Source organism: Lissotriton vulgaris, chromosome 12 (genome assembly GCF_964263255.1).
Source record: "Lissotriton vulgaris chromosome 12, aLisVul1.2, whole genome shotgun sequence".
Lineage (NCBI taxonomy): Eukaryota > Metazoa > Chordata > Amphibia > Caudata > Salamandridae > Lissotriton > Lissotriton vulgaris.
Window position 1 is genome coordinate 745,217,093 of NC_141700.1, and position 21,665 is coordinate 745,238,757.

At 45.7% G+C, this 21,665-nt stretch overlaps 1 protein-coding gene across 1 annotated transcript in view; it reads left to right on the forward strand.

The window, feature by feature from the left end:
• The window catches only part of LOC147678546 (extracellular calcium-sensing receptor-like), a 99,342-nt gene that overhangs the window by 34,823 nt on the left and 42,854 nt on the right, over positions 1-21,665 (forward strand). Inside the window, exons 3-4 of the mRNA XM_086946593.1 lie at positions 1,043-1,858; positions 12,376-12,603. Of these exons, the coding sequence (XP_086802719.1) occupies positions 1,043-1,858; positions 12,376-12,603 (1,044 nt within the window). The remainder of the gene's footprint in view (positions 1-1,042; positions 1,859-12,375; positions 12,604-21,665) is intronic.

The following is a 21,665-nucleotide window of genomic DNA, read 5'->3' on the forward strand; positions in this document are numbered from 1 at the left end:
ATGCAAGAGTTATACTGAAGACGAAGCATTGATCTATTTTACCGGCGGGATACCCAGAACAGTTGGATGTATTTTGTCTAACTCTGCAATAAAAATAAAGTTAAAAAAAAATAAAAAATGACTGGTTTGGAAAAAAGATATAATTTGTGTATTTTTACAATAAGGATACAAACGTCTCTGTCTTTTCTGTCTTTAGAGTTTCTAAATTAAATGAATGCTGCTATTACAAGGTAAATTATAAAAACTTCTGAAATATTGTATATATCATATATCTTAAAGAAGGCGAAGTGCTCAATGTGTACCTCTGAAACACCCCAATGATTTATTTGATGGCCCTCAATCGGCACTGTACTATACAAGTTTAAGATGAAGTTCAGAGTCTCACCTGTGGAGTTACATAATTGGCCGAGAGGATTTTTTTAATTCTTCAATGTTGTTTGTTGCCATGTAACTGTTTATATTTATATATATGGTTTATGTATAAAGAAAAATATTTTCAAATACATTATACATTTGTGTTTGGTGTAAGTGAATACTTTTGAAAAGTATTATGCAGCATTTTGTTTTATTAGTGGAGCATTGCATTTTACTCTAGTTTGTCTACCTATACTTTGACAGTTTCACATAGGCAATTTCTGGGGGGATTTTGGGCCATATTATCAAGAAAGTATGTATGTATGTATGTATGTATGTATGTGTGTATGTATGTATGTATGTATGTATGTATAGGCATTTATATAGCGCACTACTTACCCGGAGGGTCCCAAGGGCGATATATTATCGCCGCTTTTATCGGGAGGAAACTGCCGCTAAAGTGGCGATAATGGGCTTGATAATATGCCCTTGTGAATTCCCATAGAAGCCCAGGTTCACACCAGCAACATTTGTTTCGTTATGTTTTACTTTGATCAGTATTATATTGCAGATGTACTCAGAGATTACTAGTTATACTTTCTCCAATAAATTGGTCGAGTATAACAGTTCACATTTTTCATTGGTAAGCTTTTTTTTGTAATTGTTATTTTTTGTATTTTATTTAAAGATCAGTTACTCTGCATCAAGTGCACTCCTGAGCAACCGGAAGCAGTTCCCTTCCTTTTTCCGCACCATCCCAAGTGACGACTTCCAGTCACGTGGCTTGGCACAGCTGCTGATGCATTTTGGATGGACCTGGGTGGGTCTGCTTGCTGACGATGATGACTATGGACAACTTGGAATACGTCTACTACAGCAGGAGATTGTTAAAGCTGGGGCTTGCGTTGCCTTTTCAGAAACAATAACCAGTGTGGTTAACTCGAATGCATTTCACATTGTTCAGGTGATTAAAAAATCAACAGCCAATGTTATTGTAATCTTCTCCAATAGGGCTTTTTTGGTGCTGGATGAGATGGTGAGGCAGAATGTGACTGGGAAGCTGTGTCTTGCCACTGAGGGTTGGTCAACATCCCCTACACTTTCTGATGAAAAATACTCAGAAGTTCTCATTGGCGCTATCGGTTTCGATATCTACAATAGAGAGATGCCAGGCTTCAAGGAGTATCTGACCAGCTTCTGCATCTCCAATTCTTCTGACCATGAACATTTTCAAAAGTTCTTGGAAGAAGTCTTTGATGGTCAGAGGATGGATCAGGAAATTCAAAAGAACATGCAGGAAGTCTGCTCCACGCTGAACGGTGCATCAAAGGAGTCAGAACCTCCTAAACTTACTGGTGTCACCAGTTTTGGACTCCCATACAATATTTACACTGCAGTGTATGCCACTGCATTATCTTTAGTTGACCTGGGATTGTGCAGGTCTGGAGGAGGGCCCTTTTATCACCGATCGTGTGCCGGCATCACAGACCACCAGCCATGGCAGGTAAGAGTCAAGTTTTCATGTAATAGTTTCACCACAAAAATGCATTGGTGGAAAATATATGACTGCATTTGGTGGATGTTAACATAGCTGACTTTATTTCTGCATCAGGAAAGGCCTTTAGGATCAGGGTCTGACTGGCCTACAGGGCAGTCTAGCAGTAACTGAAGGGCTGGTCTGACAGGTCAGTGGGTGTCCTGGTCTCCAGTTGTTTGGCCTTTTTTATGCTCTGGTGGGTTAGATTTTACTGGTGAGGTCTCTAATATTACCACAACCTTTGCCTGCAGCAAGCTCAAATGCATGATGTCTCTCTTACCTTACAAAACACCCATACAGAGTCTCTTTAAAAGTCCAAAAAGGCCCCGATTTGCAAATTATGGCCACTTTTTAACAATCTGATTTGCTCATTGGGGCCGCCTTTATCTTGGTGCCAGGCTAGGTTTGTGTTCCAGTTGGATCCCATGAAGATCCATAAATATAGCAAATAAATGTTGTTCCAAGGAAGAGCTTTGAAGCAATTCTACAAAATCAATTTCTGCAAATAATCTGATTTGAGGAATGTGGCAATTCAACTAGTAGCTCGCAGTAAATGACAAATGAAGTAAATCTGTCACATGAAGCAGGGATAGAACTGGATGCATTTTAATGATAGCAAAAATACATGTAACATCACAAATCTAGCAGTAGTTTTTAGACCGTATTTGCAACCGTACCGGCTGAGGCCCTAAGCCTGAAGGGCCACTCAAACTGCAGATTTTTGTGCTTCTCAGGAACACCCTTTGATTTGCTGCAAGATAGGAGTCCATCCTTTGGCTTCACTACCATTTAATAAAGAGAGATCGGCCCTTTGTGATCACTACTTCACAGGCACTGGATGATGGCTGCATTTACAGGGGTATAGTGCCAGAATAGTGTGCCCTCGACATCATCTGGCAAAAAGATCAGGTCAGATCAACAAATATTACCATATTGGAATTAGTAATTCAATATCTACACTCAACTAAGTAAAAGGGTTGCAGGCAATATTTAGGTCACAATAGTTATGCCATCTGATCTTTTTGTTATTGGTATTTTCACAAACAACCTTTGTAGGTTTGGGATTTATAGATGTTGGGGCTTATTTACAAGAAACGGACACATCTGTATAGAAGCATCAGTTTCACTGTGTCTAAATGTGAAACTCTTGTGCCACCATAGATGCATTGTATTTACAATACGCCACACAATGGCGCAAGTATTGACAGATGCGTCCGAAATTTTGACACATCTGTCGGTGCAAAAGTCATGCATTGCTGAAGTTGTGTCACAAACACAACGCAACTCCAGCAATGCATGGGTAGGCCTATTCCTAATACACTGCATCACTCCTTACGCCTGCTCCAAGCAGGCGTAAGATTTCGACGCAATGGCGTCTTAGAAGTTGTGCAGTGAAATCTTGTAGATTTCACAGTGTCACTTCTACGAGTCTTTCCCCCGTGGGAGCACCTACCCAGCATGTATTATACGCGACACAGGTATAATGTGGCGCAGGGCTTTACAATGTGACCTTTCTCTCTAGATGGGTCATGTTGTAAATGGGCTGCAAAGGAGCACAATGTTAATTCTGCCACTGTGTCACAAAAAGTGATGCAACCGAGCCTCAAAAGTGTTGCAAGAGGCTTGTAAATCTGCCCCTTTATGGTTAATTGTGATCAGAAATATTTTCGAATGTTATGTGCATTCATTTTGCAATAATAACCACAAGCACTAGAACATGAGTGTTCAGGAGAAAGTGTCCGATATATATAGAAGTGCAATAGCAGAGCATATGTCATTGCGGTTATCCTTTACTGATTGCTAACACTTTTAAAATGTAAAGGAGATGGTGGGTGCTGTCTACACCAACCACAGTCGAATGGGGGTAATCTACAAGTTTTCCCACCAGACAAGGCTCCCGGAGGATTACGCGCCCTGACAGAGTATAGGCTGGGTTAGCATATATTTAACAAGGACCCCCTGAGTTCATAGAAATAAGGTTCCTAGACCAGGGAAAGGTAAACAATTGAAATGTAGCAATCTAGGCAACTAGAATGAACTAAATCAATATAAAAAGATACTTTGAAGGGAACTAGGCTACAACAAATTTTAGTTAAAAAAAAAAGAAATTCCCGTTTATAGGCTGGGACCCGACAACATTGCACTCTAGGAAGAGGGCAAGGAACAACAGTGAGGAAGGAAATTCTGCTTCTGCTAATTGGCCAGATTTTTATGGCATAGTCACTGATTATCATTAGTGTGCTGGCCAACTACCAGAATCTAAAAGTATAAGCTGCATCTCTCTCTGCCTATGCAACACTCTTTACGAAACAGACCTGCTTGAACCGTGCTGCTTGTGATCTTTTAGATAAATCAAGTGATGGGTGGATTGTGAGAAATAATTAGGCCTGAGCAAAATTTCAACAATGGTGGCATAATTCATATAATTTCAAGAATTTCACATTATGCTTATTATGCAAACATTTGAAGCTTTGCCATTTTGCCAGTTTGCATAATTTGCCAATGTTTGTGGTCAAAATGGTACAATAAGAGGGAATTTGGTGCTAAGATGCACTGTGAACACGCAGGAACAAAAGAAAATGGGCAGCTGTTGTTCAGGATGCTCTTGATTAAATTAATCTGCATTCCAGAAATTGACATTCAGATGCATTTCTTGATTTATATCCAGTATAATTACACTTTGGAGCCAATTACAATGTTAAATGGAATTGCTTCCGCCCGACACTGTCTCGTAACGGGACTGACCTATCTCCGGTCGAGGGTCCTTACCGCCTGATTTCGATGTGGTTGAACATTGTTCTAATATTTCCCTATGGGAGCATGTGTTACGGCCATAAACTGGCCGTAGTACGTGCTCCCATACGGAAATGGGAGGTGGTGTTAATCCCTGAACTCCATGGCAGGCACCTCAAGGTGCCTGCCACAGTGTTCAGGGATTAACAAGGGGGCCCCATAGGTGACTCCTCGGCCCCGAACCTGAGGCTGTGGACACAAGGGACGCTGCTGGGGGGCCCCAAATACACTTTCCGACATGGCTTCCATATCGTACAGGCAGACATGGAAACCCTCACGGAAACCGTGCATCGCAATCCCATGGGGAAAAGACCACACTATGGGATTACGAGCCGTCCTCCGACTGGTTTATGGGCTCCTTGAGTCCATCCGTAGTCAAACAGAATGAACGGCTGGTTTCAATTCCAACCTGTTGAGTCATAATCAGCCGGTCGTTAAAAGCCCCTTAAGTTTTTTGTAATTTTGCCATAATTTCCCATAATTACATGAAAGCAAATTACACAAATGTTGCACTCCTCTAAAAATAATCGCAACCAATGGTATGTGCTTCCTTCCCCCCTTCTTTACACAATGTGCCACTATAGTATTAGTAGCACAGCGAATGGGTCCTCTTGCATGCTCTATTGCACTCTTATCACCTCACATGTACCAGATACACGAAGTGTAAGTGAAACAATTTGGGCAGACAGAAATGGCCTTTCAGTGACTACCCTTGAGACAGAACAGGTATCCTTGCTACAGTCTTTAAATAGGATTTAGATTAGAGGAAGAGAAAGAGATCAAATCATACAGCAAGGTGACACACCATAAACAATATTCCCATGTCAATAAGATAAAATGTTGAGGGCCTCATTTAGAGTTTGACAGATGGGTCACTCGGTCACAGTGTTACAGATATCCTGTTCACCTTATTACAAGTGTCATTAGGTATAACCAAAACTATTGAAAGTATGCAATTCTGGTGCTGTGAACCTTTCTGCATACCTATGGGTTTGCCACATTTTCCACATATTCCATCATCTGCTGCATAATCTCCAGATTTTAATGAAAAGTTAGTTTTCAGCTCAAACGGATCAAAAGGTGCTGATAAGTGTTCCTGGTTAGTGAAAACCCCTTTCCAAAGGTTGACTGATCATTTTTCAATTACTTAGGGCCATATGTAGGTAATTTGGAAATACTGATTCCTAATTACCGAATTTTACCGAATCGGTATTTAGAAATCGATATTTCCGATGTATGTAATAATTCCGTAAATATTACCGAATCTGTAATAATCAGTAAATATTTACCGAATCCACAATACTAATCGGTTTTTCCAAATCGGTAAATATTGGATCAGAAAATATTACCGAATCAGTAAATACCAAATCGATAAATACCGATTCGGAAATTCAAATACACAGCAATTAAGTAATCAGCCAATCCGGTTGAACCACAACCAGGAAGTGGCCACACCCAGGCAGGTGCACACAATCAGAACCTTCTGGAGAGGCTGGGAGTGCAGTGGAGAGCAACAGAGCCACTGCCTGAACTTACTCTGAAAATCTTGCACAATTGCAAGCCAGGACACAGAAGGAGGGGAAAGGAAGAGGAAACTCAAATTCAGTCAGAAGGAACTGCAGGTCCTTGTGGTGGAGGTAGTGAAGTAGCACACAAAGCTTTTTGGAAAGCAGTCCCTGCAAGTAGCAGAATCTGAAAAATGCTAAATCTGGCTTGGAATCCAGTCCCAGCTGAATGCCATTGGAGTGACTCCCCAGGACATTGATGTGCTGAAGAAGCGGTGGTATGATATCAGGATCATCACCAAGAGGAAGATGGCAGACCACAAAAAACAAACCAACCAGACAGGAGGTGGAAGGAACCTGCCCTGACTGAACTCGAGAGGCTTGTGGAGTCTACGATAGAGCCAGAGAGCGTCTGTGAAACTGGTAATGTAGACAGCTCCGCCAGAGCTGCTTCCAAACAAGGTAAGAAGCATGCACAGCATTGTGCACCCCCCTTCCCCTATCCCAAATCCCCAATTGAGCTATGTGAATCCCTCTCTGTTTGAACCAAAGGTCTCTGGTTGGCACAGGTATGCACTTGTGACAAGCAAGGACCCTCAGCTCCACGTCAGGGCAAGGGAACTACTCCTTAGAAGAACCCCTGCTCACCCTCTAGGTAGTGTGGCGCGAGCAGACAAGGCTAATCCTCAGGGCGATAGTAAGTTAAGCATTCATGATCACACACAGTAAACCCACTGACCCACCACAAATGGACACCAGTCGTATGATTGTATCAAAAATACTTATACTTTATATAAAAGATAGATTCAAGCAGGATTATCACAAGACCAAATAATGTTTAGTGAGTTGAGGTCACCAGATTACAATAGGCAAGCTTAGTCTTTAAATGTTCGTTGTTCAGCAAGGTACGATGACAGGGAAATAAGAACGTTGCGGACCCTAGATCCGATATGAACTCAGGACGGAGTTCAAGTGTACCTTGGTGGGTGAAGTCCGAGGCGTTTCAGGCGCGACTACTGGTGAGGGCAGACCCTGGATGAGGCCGACGGTTCTCCAGAGGATCTCTCCGGCTCAGTCCCCCTTGAGGAGCCAGGCGGGGGAGCTAGACTGTGGAGGGTTGTGGCGATCCAGGAGCGATGCAGCTCACGGGCGAGGCGCCGTTTAGGCCTGCGGGACGCGCTACTTCTTAGCATGCCGGGTCATACTCATGGATCTGTGAGGGGCGTCGCGTTCTCAGGCAGACAGGTGCAGCACCAGGCTTCCGGTACCACTGTACGGGTAGGCCTTTCTTGAGGTGCGGCACGAGCCTTGGTATGCAGGAGCGCAAAGCGAGACAGTCGGGTACGTTACGACGTACGGACCGCCCGAGGCTATGGAATGCTCTCCTTGCAGATTACGGCTGGAGAAGATGAGAGGCACACAACGCGCTCCGTTAGCGGCGAGGTGACAGGAGAGCGGGCGGCCAGGCACTGAAGCGGAGAGCGACTCAGGGATGAGCGGGGCTCTCTACGGCGGGGCGACCAGGCACCGAGCTGTCACGACCTGGGAGGGGCGAAGGCACCCGAGTCACAACTCTGGCGAGGGAATAAGAACTGAGGCCCATCAGCAGACGGGCACAAGCAGATAGAACCCAATGGTCCTGGGGTTCCGTTCAGGGGGCAAGCTCTCGATAAAGCCCTTGGAGATCCTTTCAGGCACAAGTCTACAAAGTCCTCTCTGGTCCTTTCCTCTCCGATCTCAGCAAGGCACCACTGCAGGCCAGTCTAACAGGATACAGACTGGTTTCCGTCCTTCAGCTTCTCTTGGTCCTTCTAGTCAGGCAGAGGTTTGTCGTGGTCAAAACTGGATCTCAAATAGATGGAGCAGACAGCTCCCAACAAAGGAAAATATGCCAGGCGTCCAGGGGCTGGGCAGGGCCCAGGGAGGCAAGCCTTCCCCCAGGCCCAAGCAGCAGCACGCCCCTGGTAGTTTCAAGTTGGCAAACAAGAACCTGAACATTTTAGAAGAGGCCACAGCCTCCTTTTATACATGAAATTCCTTTATCTAAAGGTGCAGGGTGGGGGAGAAACCAGTTGTGGCTGGTTTTGGAGTACTTTGTTTTCCCCAGCCACCCTTTCCATTCACCAGGCAGGCTAGGGTCATCAGACGCACCACAGGGGTGGAGCCAGCATTGTGTGGGAAAAACCTGGCCCTATTCAGGACCCAAGTCCAGCCCCTCCCTCACATCAGCAGGTTAATCTCTCCATTCACCACCGGGGCAGACCCACACAGACTCCTGGAGCCAGGCTCACCAGCCAGCTCCAGCCAATCAGGCGCCTGCACGCTCACTGCACACATACATCCATGTCTAGTAGTGGCACTTCCACACTAGACACATACACGCTGCATACATCATCGCGCAGCATTCAATCTCACAAGTTCACACGTACCAAACTCGAGCCTGCACTCCCCACGCATCAGGAACTAACATGGACACATACCTTCCCCATGCATTCCTATGGGAGGGCAGGCCCATCTCTCCACTCACACTCAAAGTGTGCATGCACTCTCCACTGGGACACAGTGAAAGTGCGCAGAAACCAGGAATCACTAATACAATGTCACAATTAAAAAGCAAAAAGTTCCGGGGTGAACCTGCCAGAAGGGCCAAGTCCAACACACTCCAGTACAGGTTTTAGTTCAGACCAGCAATGCATTATGAGAGATGTAGTCAGTGAAACCCCTATCATGGCAGAAATCGCACTGAACAACAAAGCATGCGACACACATCAGCGATAAGCAGGCAGAGGACAATGAGATAGTGTAGCAGAAATGTATTTTAATAGTTGCAATGCAGGGCTGCAGGTACACTGAGCTAATGTACAGTTTCTGTCCACAGGTGAGACTAGGACTGTGCAGGACAAGGGAGAGAGGGCACCCCGAAAGGCAACAACAGAGAAGGCCAGTACAAGTGCAGGGCACACAACACCACCACAGCCAGCTTCACCACCACATCCAGCCTCCCCACCACAGCCAGCCTCGCCACCACATCCAGCCTCACCACCACAGCCAGCCTCACCACCACAGCCAGCCTCGCCACCACAGTCAGCCTCACCACCACAGCCAGCCTCACCACTACAGCCAGCCTCACCACCAGCCTTACCAACATCAACACCACCTGCAGTTTTGAGACCTAGGATGCGTGTTGTTGCCAGTCTGCTAGATTCTGAGTCCTCCTCTGAAGACTCGATAGGGGGGGGGGGGACTTCTACTGTGCCACTGGATGTCAGCAATGCTGGTTTGGTAGCCACGACTGACGGAGCACACACAGGTGCCAGATGCCGACACAGGGCTTGTGTGAGCAGTCCATCTCCACAGGATGAGAGCCATGGTGTCTTCGGAGGGCTGGAGGCCACAATGGTAAAGGCGCAGCGCCTACAAGGAAAGGCTATTCAGTCAGTGCATAGACAAATGAGACCCCTCAATAACAACATGACCAACATTGACAAGGGCATTAACTCAATGGCTGAGGGCATGAAGGAGATGGCTGCGGGCATACAGGACATGTCCTTGTCTGTGATGCTGCTGTGCAGCAAACAGATGAGGAGAGGAAGAAAATGGGCACCATAAGAGGACAGTGAACCGCCTGGCAACTGGTAAAGGTGACCACTGCTCTTGAAATGCTGCTTACGTGTCACTCTGCCACAACTGTCGCTGTCTAGGTTGCAGACAGCGAAGACACAACAAGTCGGAGCAGCATTACCACCCCTGTATCCAACACCCGGAGGAGCAGCAGACGGCATGGGGCCGCCACTGGTTCCACAGCCAGTGAGGAAAGTCAGTCAATGCCATCCAGCACTGTTGTGCGTGCCGCAGACGTTGATGCAGCCCACACTTTGTAGGACAGAATTGGGTGAAGTAACTCATTGCTTGCTACTATGGATGTCACAAATTGAAGGTTTGTGTTGTGGCGTAGTGCCCACAAATTAAACTACGTAATTACATTCAACAACTGACTGTGTCTCCTTACTTACTTAAAATAGTTGCATGTGATCTCTGCCTGTCTCTGTCTGACGTCTGTTGCTGGTGGCACTCCTGCTGCGTTGGGCTCTGGCTGTGCAAATGTATCATCATGGTCCTCATAATCAGATAATTCCAATTCTGTACCTTTCTTCGTGGCAAGGTTGTGCAGCATTGCACAAGTTGCAAGGATTTTGCAGCAGATGATGGGTGTGTACTGACGTGTGCCTCCGCTTTTGTGGAGGCAGCGGAACCTGCTTTTCAACAGTCCAAACATGCACTCCACAACGTTCCCTGTTGATGTGTGTGCTACATTGTATCGTCTCTCACTCAGGGTTGATGGGTTTAGGTAGGGAGTGAGGATAAATGACTGCACGGAATATGCACTGTCGCCTAGGTGGAAATTAGAGTGCCATTAGTCACATACACCAATACACATTCATCTGCAGTAAGTCTAAGGGAGTGTCACAGTGATTTACCTAGCAGGTATCCTTCTCCAAATTCTCCAGCAGCCAGGCATGTGTAGATCCCACTGTTCTGGAAGATGTATGAATCATGTCATTGGATCCCTCTGCTCTACCCTACCAGACATACTCCAGCTGCCAAGTAGGCCTTGCAATAGGCTACAACCTTCATAGTCTGAGGTTGAATGAGGCTAAGTCCTCAATAAATGATATCTTTCTTTGCTTATTCACCTCTTGGTAGAGAGCCAAGGAGGTTTAGTAGACCAGCTTCATGTTGCAGAGCACCATGCATGCTGGTTACCGGGCTTCCCTGAAATCTCACAATAGATAGTGCTTGACTGTCCAAAGAAACAAATGATGTTGAGTTTAAATCTGCACTGGAAAGTGCTTCTTTACTTTCACAAGGATGGCTTCCAGAAGCAGGTGTAGAACAGGAGACATGTTTGTTTACTCTCACCAAAATTAGGTCCTAATACGTTGAGCCAGTAGTGGGAAGGAGTGAGTCGAAAGATAGTTATTCACAATATCTTGTACATAGACACATTTCTGAGGGTTAAAGTTTGAATGATAATGTAACCAAGTAACATTTCAAGCTGCAAATTACTTTGTGCCTCACATTTTCAGCAGTGCAGTTCATTGTGAATGGAATGAAAAAGGTGATGGCAGGGCAGCATTCTTCCGTCCTTTGTGATTGACAAGAACGTGTATCAAAGTGTTGTGACAAATTACTCGATTGCAGTGCATTGAACAATTATTGATTGCCTATCTAATTCACTACCCCTCTACACACTATTTAAAACTATTTGTGAGGCACAATATCTATCTGTGGGCAACAAGGGGTGCAAACAGCAGTACAAAGCACTGCAATTTCCAATCAGATAATCCCTGAACTATGTGCCACTCATCTTTGGCACTGCAACTGCTACACATAACAGCTAGAGGTCGCAGCAATGCAATTTTGCTAACATTAATTTAGATCCAGAGAGTTACTGTCAGCGTCAAGCCTCAGTCTCTTCTTTTGCTCCTGGATGACATGTTTTGCAGAAGGAATACTTCCTCATGATTAACGATGAGGCAGGATTTCTACAAATCCATGCAAACTTAGTATTTGGAGGATTGATAGATCAGCACAACACAAAGAATTGACTGGAATGAAACACTGTGAAGACACAATGACAGACACCTTTGTGATGGACGTTCAGTCCCCCAAACTCTAAATCAGGGCCAATTGGCAGAAACATACCATAAAATACCAAGGTGCAAAATATTTTGCTAAAAACAGCTAGGCCTGGAACATCACTCCAAGCTAGGTCTAATCTCTGTAGCTTCAGGAAAGTTGAGTTTTAAATAACACCTTGGCTGCTAGGTGTTTTCCCCTCCTATGCTGACTTATCGTTAGGTCCATTGTTCATGACGAGCTCAGCTCGTCATCAGCACAGCTCAACCGTGCATCATGACGAGCTGAGCTCGTCATGAGCATGGAAAGGGTTAAGACACTTCAATGTGGTTCAAAGCACATGACTTTTGATGAAGGGAAATACATGGGTCCAAGGAGGGGGCTTTGAGACCAAAGAAAAGCATTCTACCCTTTGGTACTCAATCCTGACACAAACACACAATCATAAAAGATGTCAGGTCTTCTTGAAAAATTAACCCACAATTTTGGCCAGGCATGACAAAAAAGAAGCATGGTCAAATTTGACCATATTTGTTTCATTTGCAGCTTCTTCACTACATTAACAACGTACAGTTTCCAGAAAGGTTTGGCAGAGGGAAGTTCTTTGATGAGCATGGAAACCCTCCTGCACGGTACGATATTGTAAACTGGCAAAGGAGCCTCAAAGGCATCATCACACCTGTGAAGGTTGGTACATATGACTCTAGTGCCCCCAATGGTCAGCCCCTCATCATCAACTCCAGCGCCATCCAGTGGAATTCAGGGAACTTAAAGGTAAGGATATGCCATATAGGAGAAACAATTTCATACTTTTGTTATATTATATATTATAGTTATAGCTCTTTTAAAGCACTGATGCAATTAAATGGTTGTCTTGGAGCATCAGAGGTGCAAGGGGGCCATGTGAGGGAAGAAAGGGGATGACAGGCAGAAGGAAGTTCTTATTCAAAAATAAAATCTGTGCTTTTAAAAGAGAGGGATCTTTAGGCATTCATGGTACATGTGAAATTGTACCTTGAAGAGGTACAGATAGCAAAATGAATATTTATTTGACAAATATGGTCTGGCTTTAAACCAGTTCTATTTCATTGGGAAAAGGGGGACATGGGGACAGGGGGCGGATTATGGAGAATCAATCAATCAATCATATCATTTGTAAAGCGCACTACTCACCCGTGAGTGGGGTGGGGAATGCTGCTACTGCTCAAAAAGCCAGGTCTTGAGGAGTTTTCTGAAAGTCAGCAGGTCTTGGGTCTGTCGTAGGCGGAAGGGGAGGGTGTTCCAGGTCTTGACGGTGAGGTGGGAGAACGATCTGCCACCGGAGGTCGTTCTTCAGAAGCGGGAGACTGTGGTAAGCGTGAGGTCGGTGGAGCGGAGCTGGCGGGTGGGGGTGTAAAAACTGAGTTGTCTGTTGAGGTACATTGGTCCGGTGTTGTGGAGTGCATTGTGTGCGTGGGAGAGGAGCTTTAAGGTTATCATCTTGTTGACTGGGTGCCAGTGCAGGTCTCTCAGGGGGGGGGTGGGATGTGGCTGCGGCGAGGGATGTCGAGGATCAGGCGTTCAGAGGCGTTCTGGATGCGTTGGAGCCGTCTCAGAAGTTTGGCCAAGGCTCCTGCGTGGATGGCGTTTCCGTAGTCCAACCTGCTGCTGATGAGGGCCTGGGTGACTGTTCTTCTCGTTTCAGTGGGGATCCACTTGTATATCCTGCGAAGCATGCGGAGGGTATTGAAGCAGGAGGAGGAGATGGCGTTTACCTGTTTAGTCATGGAGAAGGTGGAGTCGAGGATGACCCTAGGTTGCGGGGTGGTCGGTGGGTGTTGGGGCGGTTCCCAGTGCGGTCTGCCACCAGGAGTCGTTCCAGGCCAAAGGGGTGGATCCGAGAATGAGGACCTCCATCTTCTACGAGTTCAGCTTCACTCGGCGTTCCTCATCCATTCAGCGACAGCTAAGGGTGGGCGTAAAATCCGTTTCGCGGGCGAATTTGCGGATTTTCCGCGATTTCGCGATCCGCTAATCTCGCGAAATCGCGGTAAAATCCGCGAATCAGCGGGGACGAATTTTCAGCCAAGCAAGGGTTACAGCAGCAGGTGCAAAAGTTGAACCTAATTTCTTTGTAACCTTTTACAAAAGGGTTACAGACAAATTAACTTCAACTTGGACACCTGCTACTAATTGCTTCTTGGCGTCTCGTTGCCTACTTGCAACTATTCTCTGACCCTTGAAGCAGGGTCAGAGAATAGTTACAAGTAGGCAACGAGGCACCTGTCCAAGGAATTAAACCTCCTCAGGAAGCACTTACAGATATAAAAAACAGGAAGAATGGAGAGGATGGCAAATACACCCATTTTGAATAGTCAGGTGGGGTTAAACTAAAAGAGACCTTTACAGCACAATTTTCATATGCATTTTGCTAAAAATAAAAAGCTGTATGTTCTGTAGGGGCAACTCAGGAATCTGGCACTTCAGAGATCCGGCCTCTCTTTCTTTCTCTCATTCTCTCTCTCCCTCTCTCTTTCCCTCTCTTTATCTATCTATCTATCTATCTATCTATCGATCTATCTATCTATCTATCTATCTATCTATCTATCTATCTATCTATCTATCTATCTATCTATCTCTCTCTCCCTCTCCCATAAACGACTGCATGGGTAACTTTGCTACGCAAGTGGCTCGCGAAGACGCAAAAAGCCCAGCGAACACGCAAAAAACCCGCGAACACGCAAAAAACTCCGCAAACACGCAAAAAAACAAAAATCCGCAAATTCGCACAAATTCGCGAATTTTGCGGATCGCGATTTCGCAAACCGCAAATTCGCGGATCGCAAATTCGCAGAATTCGCCCATGCTTAGCGACAGCCTTCATTCCTTTGTGAAGGTTGGTTTTGGCTGTGTCATCGGCGTAGGAGATGATGTTGAGGTCGTGCTGACGGGCGAAGTGGGTGAGTGGTGCTATGTAGATGTTAAACAGAGTTGGGCTGAGGGATGAGCCCTGGGGTACACCGCAGATGATCTTGGTGGCTTCGGAGTGGAAGGGGGAAGACGACGCTCTGTGTTCTGCCAGAGAGGAAGGAGGTGGTCCAGTCCAGTGTCTTCTCTTGGATCCCGGTGTTGTGGAGGCGTGTTCGTAGTGTGTGGTGGCAGATCGTGTCGAAGGCGGCTGACAAGTCCAGGAGGATGAGGGCCGCCGTTTCTCTGTTGTCCAGCAGGGACTTGATGTCATTGGTGGCGGCGATGAGGGCAGTCTCAGTGCTGTGTTTGCTGGGGAACCCGGACTGGGAAGGGCCCAGGATGCTGTTCTCCTCGAGGTAGTGGGTCAGTTCTTTTGTTGACGGTCTTCTCGATGACCTTTGCCGGGAACGGGAGCAGGGAGATGGGCCGGAAGTTCTTGAGGTCCTTGGTGTCCGCCTTGGGTTTCTTGAGTAAGGTGTTGATCTCGGCATGCTTCCAACTCTCTGAGAAGGTTGCTGTCTTAAATTAGGTATTGATCACTTTCCGGAGATGGGGTGCGATGGCTGTGCTGGCTTTGTTGAAGAAGTGGTGTGGGCATGGGTCTGACGGAGTTTCGGAGTGGATGGTGTTCATGATCTTGATGGTGTTGTCTTGTTGATGCTGGTCCAGGAGAGCAGGTGGTTGGTGTGGATGGTGGTCGTAGGGGCAGAGTTCTCAGTGGTTGTTGAGGCGGTCGTGGTGTTGAAGCTGTTGTGGATGTCTGCGATCTTGCGGTGGAAGGAGGTGGCCAGTGAGTCTCACAGGTCTTGCGAGAGTGGGACGTCGTTGGTGTTGGAGCATTCCTTCACGATGTTGAAGAGCTCTTTGCTGTTGTGCGCGTTGTTGACTAGGCTGTCTTTGAAGGAGGCCCTTTTGGCAGATCTGATGAGGTGATGGTGTCTGCGGGTGGCGTTCTTGTGGGCTGCGTGACTGTCTGGTGTTCGTTTGCGGCACCAGATCTTCTCCAGCTTTCAGCAGGTTTGCTTGGAGGCCCGGAGGTCTTCAGTGAACCAGCTGGCTTTCTTGTTGGTGTGACCGTTGGAGGGTTTCTTGATCGGGGCGAGGGTGTTGGCGCAGTTGTTGATCAACTGACTGAGGTTGCGGGCGGCTGTGTCGGCGTCGGTGAGGTCGGCTGGTGGTCTCTGGGCGAGTGTGGTGGTTAGCTGGTCTTCGGTGACTTTGCTCCAGCAGCGGCGAGGCATCTGTTGGGTGCTGTGGTGCGTGGTGGGTTTCTTGAAGGTGAAGTGGATTCAGCAATGGTTGGTCCAGTGGAGTTCGGTGGTGTGGTTGAAGGAGACGTGGGGGCTTTCAGAGAAGATGGGGTCAAGCGTGTGACCGGCGGAGTGGGTGGGTATTGTGACGAGTTGTCTGAGTCCGAGGTTGGCTAGGTTGTCGATCAGGGTGGTGGAGTTGGTGTCGTTGTGGTTCTTGAGGTGGAAGTTCAGGTCCCCAAGGAGGATGTAGTCCATGGAGGCGAGGGTGTGTGTGCTGACGAAGTCGGCGATGGAGTCGCTGAACTGTGGTCGAGGTCCGGGGGTCTGTAGATGAGGGTTCCTCTGAGGTTGGTGTTGGGGTCAATGTGGATCTGGAAGTGCAGGTGTTCGCCAGTGCTGAGGGTGTCATCTGTTTTGGGTGAGACTCTTAGAGTTTTCCTGTGGACAATGGCAATTCCTCCTCCTGCTCCTTTGGTGCGGTCCCTGTGGGTGATCTTGTAGCCTTCCGGGATGGCTATGGCTATGTCAGGTGCCGAGGCGAGGTTCGCCTAGGTCTCCGTTAGGAAGGCGACATCTGGGGAGGTTGAGTCGAGTTGGTCTCGGAGTTCAATGGCGTGTTTGCGGGCGGAGCGGGTGTTGAGAAGAAAAGACAGAGTTTTACCACTGTCTTTTACTTAGGCAGTGACAGCTTGCATTATGTCGCTGTCTATTTTTGTTTTTGAACGAGTGATTGCAGCTACGGAAGCCGTATGCACAGCTGCCTTCGCAGGTTCATCAGCCAATTAATTCCCTGCAACGTGAACGCCATCACGTTGGTGACTCAGTGTATGAATCACGTGAGTCTTTTGTAGTTCTTTTTGCAAAAGAACTACTTGTTCCCAAAGCGTTTTATGCTTAATTGTGCCACCTTTTGCATCTTTGAAACCGTTTTGAACCCAGTTCTGCAGATATTCATGGTAGACTGAACGCAGTAATACGAATCGCACACTATGAGTATGGGGAATTCGCGATCGGTATGTTCAAGCGCCATCTTGAAAGCCTGTAGTTCAGCTCGCTGAGCTGTACAGTCTCCGAGTGATTGAGTTTTAGTGACCATAGGTTGAAATTTACCTTTGCGCCAGCGACCTTTAACAATCGCGCACGCAGCACTATAGGCTTGTTTACCCCCAATTGTGGGCTGTGCTGATCTGTCTGTATAGATTATACAGCCGTAATGTTCTAGAGGCAGAATTTATGTCGGCAGAGGACATTCGTGTATCAACAATCTGACCCCGTGTCTCACCAAGGTTCTGGAATGGATGACCTCCTCCTTTTTAAAGCTAAATGGGGCCAAAACGGACATCATGCTCCTGGGTTACAAAGCCCCAATTAATCTTTACCCTTGGTGGCCTCACTGCCTAGGACCCCCCCCCCAGCACCTAAGACTCATATAAAAAGCCTGGGGATCTGGCTAGATTCCTCCCTAGGATTTCACTACCAGGCAAAAAAGGTAGCCGCAACCTGTTATGGGCTGCTGAGAGTCTTAAAAAAAGTGTTAGACCTTCTGCCATTCGAAGCCAGAAGATTGCTGGTCCAGTCGCTGATTATGTCACGGCTGGATTATGCAAACGCTGTCTATATGGGGGCCCCAGTCGGCACCATAAAAATTCTGCAATCTGTACAGAATTGCGCTGCTCGACTGCTCATGAAAGTCCCCAAAAGATGCTCAGCGAAAGCCGCACTTCAATCTCTGCACTGGCTATCCATCAAGGGAAGGATTACATTTAAGACCATGTGCCTGGCGCATAAGTCCATCCATGGTGCTGGCCCGCCTATTCTGGATCCCCTCTTTCGTCGCCACCAATCAGTGAGATCTCTGAGATCCAACCAGCGGAACTTGCTGGTGGTTCCCAGGATGAAGCTGGCCCGGATGGGTGGCTGTCGGCTCTCTGTGCATGCAGCTAAAGAATGGAACGCACTCCCAGATGTCATCAGGCATGAGTCAAACCACCTTGCTTTCAGGAAGCGCTTAAAGACACACCTTTTCCAATAGTGTCTTTATTTTCCTTTGTCTTACAGCGCTGGGATGCTCAAGAGTAGCCATGCGCTATAGAAGAAGGTATTCATTCATTCATTCATTCATCACTCATGACATGGTCAGTGACATCACTCATGACGTCACTGATGACACCATCCAGTGAATGTGTGTCTTTCTGAAAAATAAATATGTTTTATATATGTATATGTAAAGGTCGATGGAAGAATAAATGTTTAAATAAGTGTCTTAATGGATGTTTTTTCAAAAAAAAATTGATTGGTTAACTGGCTTATTAAGTGTATCTTAGTGAATACATATATTAGCGAGTATTGTTTAAATATTTAAATGGTTGTATCAGTGTTTCACTTTGTGTATAAGTGGCTGCATGTGTTGGTGAGTAGCTACAGGTGTGTGTATATGGGTTATTAGATTTTTTTTAGTATCAGCATGAGTGTCTGTATGGTTTGGTGGGGGTGTTACTTAGCACATAGATGCATCAATGACTGACTCACTGTTTGTATGTGTTTTGAAGACAGCATATGTGCAGGACTGTATGGGTGGATGAGTGTGTATATGTGTGTGTTAGTGAGTGAATGACTGTCTCACTAGTGTCTTTATCAATAACTACATATGTTTTAATCTAGTATATGTGAGTATTGATGTATATAAGTGAGTATATGTGAGAGTGAGAGATTGAAAGAGTTCTTGTTTAAATAAGTATGTGTTTCTATAAGTGATTGTTTAAGAGAGTAAGTATGTGTAAGTTTCCTTAGAAGTAAGGAGGTAGTGGGTGTAAAGCTGTATATGCAAATAAATGGATGTTCAATAGTTTATTTGCAGGTGTGAGTATGTGTGTGAGTAACTTTTGGATGACTGTCGGTGTGTAACAGGATGTATAGGTGTTTCACTACATATGATGAGTGAATATATGTATGAGTAACTATATAGAACTGTTGGTGAATGAGTGGATGTGTATATAGATGGTGGTATTACTGAATTGGTTGTTGTAACTGGTATGGGTATCTCCATTTTTTTGAAAATGTTAGTTTCTCATTTTTAATATGTGTTTCAAGGGTTACATTACACTGAAAGGAGGTCTGTCACTCTGTCACAAGGATGGTGTCATCAGTGATGTCATGAGTGATGTCACTAACCATGTCATGAGTGATGTAATATGTGACGTCATCAGCAGTGCATTGCAGGTGCGCAAGTTATAGTGAGTCCAACTAACTATAACGTGGGAATTTCAATGGTTTTATGTCAGTAAAATTTCCAGCTAACTATAACTAGTGTCAAACCTATGTTTTTTTCAGTGAATTTAATAGGTTTTTTTAAATGCTAATTCCTAACTATAACTGGTGTGAAACCTATGGTTTTTTCTGAGAATCTCATAGGTTTTGTAAATGCTAATTCCTAACTATATATAGGGCCTCAAACCTATGTTTTTTTCAGTGAATTTCAAAGGTTTCTTAATAGGAAATTTCTATTGCTATCAAATATAATATTTTTTATAATGAATCCTATATTGTATATTTATGTAATACTATTTTTTTATGTATATTCTTCTTTTTTTTTTTTTTTGCCCTAGAGCGCTCCCGGTGAGCGTACCGGTGTGCGCACCGGAAAGCGCAGTCTTGCGGCACGCCCCGGTGCGCGTACAGGTGAGCATCCCATTTGCGCTATTGCCGCGAACAAAAACATCATCGTGACGTACCGCGTAGCCGCGTCCGCGTGATACGCATGGCGTAAGCGCACCCGAAAGCACCCAAGCGCATACGATCGCGCTAGCGTAAGCGCGTCGGGTCATGTGACCTGAAAGTTACACTTTTTATTGGTTCAGAACAGTTTTTTTTCCAAATGATGAAAGCCCACACCTTTTTTCCTCATTCTCACATTGTACTTTGACTGAGGAAGACCTGTTTGCAGACCTATTTGTACTGAGAAATGGCTACAGTAGCAGCAGCAGGAGCATCTCAACCACCACCACCACCACCACCACCACCACAAGGACCACCACAACACCACAGTGGTGGAGAAGAAGAAGAGGAGGAGGAGGAGGAGGAGGAGGAGGAGGAGGAGAGGCGGTTCCTGCCTGTAGATAATACCCCCTATAAGCCAAAGGAGCACATTGTCTGGGAGTTTTTTAAAATCCCAACGGGCCTAAAGAAAGTTAATGCTCCAAAAGTTACATGTCTGATCTGTGGCACTGTACTTTCCAGGGGGAACCCTGCCAAAAAGAATTATTTTGGCAACAATACTATGATTCGCCACATGCAACACAGGCACCCAAACAACTATGCTGCGGCAGAGGTCAGAGAACTGACCAGAAACCCTCCCCAATCTTCTCCCAGCACCTTCCAAAGTAAACAACCCACTCCATCGGGTCCAGAGACAAGGGAGATGGTCCCAAATATCCAACCCCAGTTTGGAGATTTTAAAATAGTTTGTACATTTTGCAGGACTACAATTTGCTATGGAGAGCAAAGTATTAAACTGATTAACCGTGCAAGAGACAACCACAAGTGCAAAAACAAACCTTAATTTTTTCCTGATTTTTTTTGCTCCAGTAGAGCCGTTTACAATTCCCTGTTTTTTGTTTGTCCCCATAAAAATTACAAAAAAAATATAAAATTGTTCATTAAAGCCAAAAAAAGTAAAAAATGTTCCAAAAAACAATAAAAAAATATAAAACAACAAAAAGAATAAAAAAACAGTTCTTTTTAGAACTACCTAAAATTTATTAAAAAATGCAAAAAAATTTTAAAACTCTGTCATTCTTTTTTCCCCATGGTATGCTCCCCGGTACGCTCCGCGGTGCGCGTACCGGGCGCTCCCACCGTGCAAATTGAATTTTTTTATTTTTTTTTTGCACCGTGGTGCCCTTTTATGGCCCCCGCATCAAACCTAGGGGGTCAGGGGGGTCTACCTGCCCCCTTTTGGTCATTTCCTCCTTTGTTTTTGCCACCTCTTGTGTCTCGATCCTACCGAGACACAAGATGGCGGCCGCTCCGGACTGTTTGGAATGTTGACAGACACCCGAGAGCCAATCTGCTTTCCGCTCGCGAACTCGCATAGCGCGCTGGAGCGCGCCCCGGTGCGCGTACCGCGGCACGCTTATAGATATATATATTTTTTGGAACCTAAATTACTCAAAATCCACTGGAGCACATATCTTGAGACATAGCAAAGGCACATCGGGCTACCAGTCCCTACAATTTTGCCAAGTTTTGTGGAAATCCATTCAGCCGTTCGGGCTAAAAGTGAGTTCAACCGCCCTATGGAAATTAACATGGGGAAAACACGTTTTGGGACCCCCCTTTTTTCTCGGCACCCGCTTGACGAATCCCCCCCAAACTTTCAGGGAAGGAGTGGAGCGCAGTGAGGCGAATTTAGGGAAAATTACAGGCAGATTCCTCAACCGGCGCCAAAGTTATTCCCAATAGAATGTTGCGGATTTCCTATGGAAAACAATCCTAACTATAATATTACCTACTGGCGGTCGCCAGTAGGTAGTTATAGTTAGGATTTTTTTCAATGTTAAATCTCAAAATTCTATTTGGAATAACTTTGGCGCCGGTTGACGAATCTGACTGAAAATTTCCTCAAAATGGCCTCGC